Source organism: Brassica napus, chromosome C6 (assembly GCF_020379485.1).
Source record: "Brassica napus cultivar Da-Ae chromosome C6, Da-Ae, whole genome shotgun sequence".
NCBI classification, from domain to species: Eukaryota; Viridiplantae; Streptophyta; class Magnoliopsida; order Brassicales; family Brassicaceae; genus Brassica; species Brassica napus.
In genome coordinates, this window is record NC_063449.1 from 39,904,208 (window position 1) to 39,911,728 (window position 7,521).

At 39.6% G+C, this 7,521-nt stretch overlaps 1 protein-coding gene and 2 pseudogenes across 1 annotated transcript; all 3 read right to left on the minus strand.

The window, feature by feature from the left end:
• Nucleotides 1-715: 715 nt before the first annotated feature.
• On the minus strand, nt 716-3,188 carry LOC106402355 (annotated as a pseudogene).
• Nucleotides 2,950-4,092, minus strand: LOC125588874 (LEAF RUST 10 DISEASE-RESISTANCE LOCUS RECEPTOR-LIKE PROTEIN KINASE-like 2.8). The gene has a single exon (XM_048760793.1). It carries the CDS (start codon nt 3,836-3,838, stop codon nt 3,158-3,160), a length of 681 nt encoding a protein of 226 aa, XP_048616750.1. The 5' UTR covers nt 3,839-4,092; the 3' UTR covers nt 2,950-3,157.
• Nucleotides 4,093-4,290: 198 nt separating this feature from the next.
• LOC106403121 lies at nt 4,291-7,239 on the minus strand (annotated as a pseudogene).
• Nucleotides 7,240-7,521: the final 282 nt, after the last annotated feature.

Here is a 7,521-nt window from a genome sequence, read left to right on the forward strand (position 1 = left end):
TTATAGATGATCAACTGATACTATATCGTCAGTCTGTTGGTAGTGGACCTACGGTTGATCTAGCGTCGCGCACACCTAACTTGAGAGGCGTGGTTTTATAATGTCCTATTCTGTCTGGGATGAGGGTTTTGTATCCGGTGAAATGAACATATTGGTTTGAAATTTACAAGGTGATTTAGGGATGCTATATATTTTTTTCCACATTGGTTACATTTCTAGCTCCTGCTCACCTGTACAATTCCATGTTTCTACAGAATATTGACAAATCGGTGCAGTGACATGTCCTGTATTAGTGATCCATGTAAGTGACAGCATCATATCTTTCTTTTGTCTTTTATTTGCCTCCCATTTCATTATGAGAATAGCTCTCTTCACAAGAAAGCTTGTTATGCATTTACCGCGAAAGTTTCTGTATGCAAGTCACTGAACTATCTTGTTGGTCTTTCAGGGAACTGCTGATGAAGTAGTTGATTGTTCGCATGGAAGACGGCTCTGGGAACTCAGCAAAGAGAAGTATGAACCTTTGTGGATAAATGGAGGTGGACAGTACTGCGACCTTGAACACTATCCAGCTTTCATAAGACATCTGAAGAAATTTGTTGCATCACTTGCCAACAAACAAGCGAAGGCAGGAGAAAAGTGACACAATAGTTCATTAATAAATATTATTTACTTTTTCTGTGATTTAATATGGCTGAGGAGGTTTCTTTTGTTTTTATACAGTATTCACTGAACATACTTCTGTGTAAACAGAAATATCCTCTGAAAGCGTAGAAGATTCTAGAAGAGGCACTTGTAAAACAGGCTTTGGAGGGACATCAAGAGCATCAAGACTTCCTTCCATCATCTCTACTACTCTGTCCATCGATGGGCGATCTGAAGGGGAAGACTGAATACACCACAAACCCACCAATGTCATCTTCTTTGCTATCTCCTCTTCTTGAAAGTTGATTCCATTTCCCTTAGGCCTTCCACTGTCTCCCATCTCAAGATCTGTATAGATCCATTCAGGAAAGTATACTGAGCTTTTGGTAGATGCAGTTTCTTCCGTTGATGGTTTGGCTCTTGATCCAATCATTTCAAGAACCAGCATTCCGTAGCTATACACATCTGACTTGTGTGAGACTTGACCGTACACTCTTGAAAACACTTCAGGTGCAATGTATCCCATCGTTCCTCTTGTGTCCAACAGTGACAGGATGCTTTCTTTCCTCCCACAGAGCTTAGCAAGGCCAAAGTCTGAAACTTTGGGGCAAAGGTTGTGATCCAAGAGTACATTCTGCGGCTTTATGTCGAAATGAACAATCCTTGTTCTGCATCCATGGTGCAAGTACTCTAGACCACGAGCAACGCCCAATGCTATTTCATATAGCTTCATCCAGTTCTTATTTGACGACTTTGTGCTAGAGATGAAGTTATCAAGAGATCCATTTTCTAAAAACTCGTAAAGAATGGCTCTCTTGGTACCCTCAGCACAGAATCCAAGCAGGGTAACAATGTTGACATGAGAAGTTTTGCTCATGGTCGCAACTTCATTGAGGAAGTCTTCACCATTACCCTTTGAGTCTTTCAAGACCTTAACCGCCACACTACGACCATCACAAAGGGTTCCTCTGTAGACAGTTCCAAATCCGCCTTTCCCAACCACTATGGCAAAGGACTTAGTGATTCTCTTTACTTGCGTATAGCTATAGTGTTTCAGTGGAATAAGGGCCTTTAGATTAAGTTGGCTAGGATCATCTGAGGTCTTTTTTCGCTGGCTGATAACACAGTACAAACCTCCGGCTATAAGAATGATGCCCACAAATCCAAAAGCATACTCCATTCCTAGAGATGAAAACAAAAACCAAAGATTTATCATCGATCAGCAAGAATAATATACGGCTCTTCAAGAATGTATTAAGTAATAAGTGTACTGACTATAAGATTACAATCAGTAAATCAACGTCTACCACAGCAACCAAACGAAAATAAATTATTTGATTCATAAGAAGATTATGGTAACAAAATGGGGTGTCCCTAAATTACAGGAAAAGGGTAAGCACCTGCTTTTGCGGGAGAAGAGATGCCTGCATCTACAGGATGACAAAAAGAAAAGGTCAGCCAAAAAAAATGCAGAGAGAACATTTTATTTACTAGAAACTAAGAACTTGACATTCAATGGAGTTTTTTCTTTCTTTAATGGAATGTAGGAAGATCCAATCAAAAGTTGGTTCTTGTGGAAGAACATTAAGAAAGGAGATCATCATATATGAAAGAAAGCTTACCTTTGTTTCCGCAGGTATGGCTATGAATATGATCTTTACAGTAGCAGAGAAAATTGTTTGAGCCCTTCTTATATCCACAAGCACCCCCAGAGTCCATGCACATGGAACATTCTCTGTGAAATTCAACCTTGAAACCCTCTTTAAGAGCCTTCTTTAGATTATCTCGACTTGCATTCTTCAGCAGAGTGTTCAGCGCCGGTCCAGATGCAGGAATACTGACGTTTCTTTTACACGTTCCACCCAAGTCTTTTAGAGGAGACGAGAGGTTTCTTGTCACATAGTAACTTTTCTCATTAACTTCACAATCAAGATCTCCCACGTAAGGAGAAACAGACTGTAGAAACTCCGGTGTGCATTCATGATAAATGGATATCATGCCGGCGTCACCAGCTAAGCCAAAGACGTTTTGGGTGAACGGATCGTTTATAGGGTGTTGGGGACACAAACCACCGATATAATCTGATCTTGCTAATCTTATGTCACGAGATGTATAGTCTGCCGCTAAGATCCTGTACTTAACAGAGCATATGTTAATCTCTGCAACACTGCTGTGACAGTCGAGTTTGAATTCAGGGTGGCCACATTCTTCTCTGTCAGGTATCCAGAACGGGTACAAGAGACCACTCTGATCGCCACAGCTAAACGGGGCACTGCAGCGCCTGTAAAGCTCATCAGCTGAGAAAACAAAAAGATGAAACATTGGCTTGGTACCCAAAATTCGAAAAGAAAATATATGTAGTTAAAGGCCTCCTAATTGTTTTTAAAAAAGTTTTTTTTTATAAAATTCGGTTTATGGTTTTCAAAATTTCAGATCCGGCCATGTATAAGAGTAGAACTAAAGGAACCACTTCAATATAATTAATAAAGGAGATGACTATGAAACGATGAGGTTATATAAGAAACATACCACTAGGTTGATGGGTTCCATGATTGGATGAACATTCTTGACACGCTTTCTCATCAATCTTCACCTTCACCTCAAATCCTTTACTTAAAACACTTTCCAAATTAGTCATGTTCAACTCTTTCTCTTCCGGAACAAAGCTCTTAGGAACGATAACTGTGAAACATTCACCGCAGGAGTCATGAAAATCACGGTCACGGGTTTCAGACACTACGATAGGACCTATACCAGGACATGTATAACTCGAACGGTAAGGAAGCTTAGAGTTGCAGTGGTGGAAAACAGTGAGGTTCTTGTACATCTGCGAAAGCTCAAATATTTCGGGAGGCAAGGTTGCATCTGCGAATGTAGCGTTGCAAAAGGAATCTCGAAGATCTGCTATGGCAAGTCTAAGAGTTTTAGATGCTTCATCTATGTGGAGAACCTCGTACGGATGGTTTGAGATGATTAAAGACGTTGTGTTTTTGCTGCAGCGAAGCTTGAGCAATGAATGACCGCAACTTTCGTGACGGCTCCCACCTGAGAAGGGGAAACCAGCTGTGATGTTCCCACAGTGAAACATAGTCTCACATAACGTATGATCTTGTTGACTTAGAGCACAAGGAAGATGGTGAAATAAGGAAAAGAGGAAGAAATAAAACAGAAATGAATTGAGGAGATTGTACATGATAAGATTTTATCTTCTGGAAAGTGTGTTCTTGTCTAGGGAGGAAAAACAAGTTGGAGATGGAGAAGGAAAAATGAAAAACAGAAAATACGAATATTCAACGTGGCGAAAAAAAAACACGATACCGAATGATCTATCTAACACTCGAATCCAATATGTTTTCTTAGAACTCAGTACAAAGAACTAGGACACGTGCATTTGAATATTCACGTTGAAGGTTTAGATTCTGAAGGGCTTCGATTGTTTAAAAGGTTTCCTAATACTTTTATATGTGAGTGTTTCGTTGGCACGGCCGTGGGGGAAGGTTGTGAAGGACCAAGTCAAAGAAGAGTAGTCACAGATACAAGAGTGGCTTTGAACTCTCTTTTTTTTTTATTGTTAGTTGACCGTAGAAAAAAATGGAATATGCTAATGCCTGCAACATACTTTTCTTCTGTTTCCAGAACATTGAGAGTTAACTCCAAACACTAAACGAAATACCCTTAAATTATGCTTTAAGTTTCACACTTCGTCTCCTGTGTTCTGAGAAAGTATCTCTTCTTGATATGGTTACAGTGATAATTAGTTTTTGACTACAATTGTTTTTTTTAGACAAGAACATTTTCTTTGGGTAAAAATAGATTGAAGTTTCTGGATACAAATCACTAAACTCTCTTGTTATCTGTTAGAGAGCTGCAGATGTCGTAGTTACTTGTAATATGGAAAGCAGACATGTGGAATGCAGTGTAGTAAATGTAATTACTGTTTTCTTGATTTAATAAGTTACAAGCAAGTTTCGTTCTTTATGCGACATTCATGGAACATACTTGTGTGTAACCTGATATATATTCTCTGAAATTGTAGAAGATTCTAGAAGTGGCTCGGCTGGAATTTGGAAAACAGGCCTAGGAGGGACTTCAAGAGCGTCCACACTTCCTTCCATCATCTCCACCACTCTGTTCATCAGTGGACGATCTGATGGGGAAGACTGAATACACCACAGACCCACCAATGTCATCTTTCTCACCATCTCCTCTTCTTCGCTGCTGACTCCATTTTCCATAAGACTTCCACTGCCTCTCATCTCAAGATCCTTATATATCCATTCAGGAAAGTACATTGAACTTGTGCTAGTACCAACTTCTTGAGCATCTCTGTCTTTGTTCCGTGCTCCTATCATCTCAAGGACCAGCATTCCGTAGCTATACACATCTGACTTGTGTGAGACTCTACCGTACATTCTCGAAAACAATTCAGGTGCAATGTACCCTATTGTACCTCTTGTGTCTAGCAACGACAAGATGCTTTCCTTCTTCTCACAGAGCTTAGCAAGACCAAAGTCAGAAACTTTGGGGCAAAGATTGTGATCTAAGAGGACATTCTGTGGCTTTATGTCAAAATGTACAATCCTTGTTCTGCATCCATGGTGCAAGTACTCTAAACCACGAGCAACGCCTAGCGCAATCCCATACAAGTCCCTACAATCCATATTTGATGGCCTTTTGCTTGAGATGAGCTTATCAAGAGACCCATTTTCCAAGAATTCATAAAGAATTGCTCTCTTTGACCCTTCATAGCAGAATCCTAGCAGGGTAACAATGTTGATATGAGAAGTTTGGCTGATGCTTGCAACTTCATTTATGAAATCTTCACCACTGTAACCCTTTGAGTCTTTCAAAACCTTCACTGCAACCTTGCGGCCATCAGGAAGAGTCCCTCTGTAGACAGTACCGAACCCTCCTCTACCAACCACTTCTGCGAATGACTTTGTGATTCGTTTTACTTGTGCGTAACTATACTGCTTTAGTGGAATAAGTGCTTTGAGTTTTGGCTGTGAAATAAATGCCTTTTTGTTTCTCTTTCGGATAAGTTGGAGAAACAATGCTAAAACCAGGAACAGAAACAGAATAACACCAGCTGCTAAACCTGAAACCAGAAAACTGTTTGGTTATGAACCGTTTATTTGAATATATAAATCAGTTTTCATAAATAAAAGTAACAAGTTGGTAAATACTAAGATGAAGTAAGGGTGATTTTCCAAATGTACTTCACACTTCAGTTTTAATAAGACAGATGAGGAACAAATGGTGATTCATGTGGAAGAACATTAGGCATGTACGCAATAAATTTTACTATTGGTTTTATAAGACTAGTGTTTCATGTGGTATTAATCAGGTGTTTTTGAAAAGAAGAGTAAAGGAGTATTTACCTGCTATTGTTCCAGAAGAGAGGCCTACATCAACAGTTCGATCTGAATAAAGAACACTGAATCTTACTAAACTCGAAAAAAGAGATTTGAATCTCAAAAGGTTCGTGTGTGGCAAATATGGGGATGGGACAAACGATGGTTATTGGCCCCTTCTAAACTATAGCAGACAAATCCACCTGAGTTTTGATTAAATCCACAAGCACCCTCAGAGGCTGAGCACGACGAACAATCTTGGTTAAGTCCAACCTGGAAACCCTCTGCAAGAGCTTTCTGCAGATTATCTGGAGTCCGATTCCTCTGCAGTGTCTCCAGCCAAGGCCCTGATGCAGGAATACTTACGCTTTTGCAAGATGACCGGAAGTCGTCTAATTGACCTCTAATCCCGTCAAGTAGAGGGGACGAGAGGTTTGTTGTCACATAGTAACTTATTGTGTCATCATCATCACCATCACCATCTCCACAAGGAAGATCTCCAACAAAAGTAGAAACATACTGTGGAAATGCTCGGCTGCAGTTGTGATAGATTGTTAGAAGCTTAGTGTTATGAGCAAGTGGAAGAACAATTTCGTTGAACGTCGCATTTAAAGGATCTTTAGGACAAAGATCGCCAATAAAATCCGACCTTGCCAGTCTTATGATACCAGAGTCATAGTTCGCCTCTAATATTCTATACTTCACGGAGGTTATACTTACCTCTGCGAATTCACCACTACAGTCTACTTTGAAATCAGGGTGGCCACAGTCTTCTCTGCCAGATGTCCAGAAAGGGTACCGGAGACCGTTTTGATTGCCGCAGTTAAACGGTTGACTGCAGCGGTCGTGAAGCTCATTAGCTGAGAAAACACAAGAAGGTATCACAAAGAGCATACATATGATTACATGGAACGTAGATTTTGTCCGGGATAGAAACAGATTGATCATTGTGTTGGAGATCAATATGAATCCAAAGTAAGAAGCTGTAGGATAATAGTGAATGGTTTTTGTCTAAGTCTTGGTTTTGTACGAGTTTGAGTCTGACTAGATGAACTTACGTTTGCTCTCTTTGAATTTTGTTTTTTACGACGATTTCAAAGCCATATGGTTTGACATTTCTAAAATCCTAGTGAAAGAATAACTCAAAGACAAAGACCATTTCAGAGGCCGTTTACCAGATTCTTCCTTTGTTTTCAGTTTTCGAAAATCTAAAGATATTGTAGAAAAATGGTTTGGAGAAAGACAAAGACCATCTGCTTAACTGATGTGGCAAAAAAAAATAAAAATAACTAGGATGAAACCTGAGTAAAATATAACGGAAAAAGACAAAAATAACATTAAATCAAGTTTTTGTTCCAAGGTCAAAAATCACAAAAATAGCACTTAATGTTTTATCAAAAGTCACAAACTTAGGGTTTAGAGTTAAAGGGTGGGGTTTAGGATTTAGGTTTTAGGGTTTAGAGTTTAGGGTTTAGGGTTTAGAGTTTAGGGTTTAGGGTTTAGGGTTTAGGATTTAGCGTTT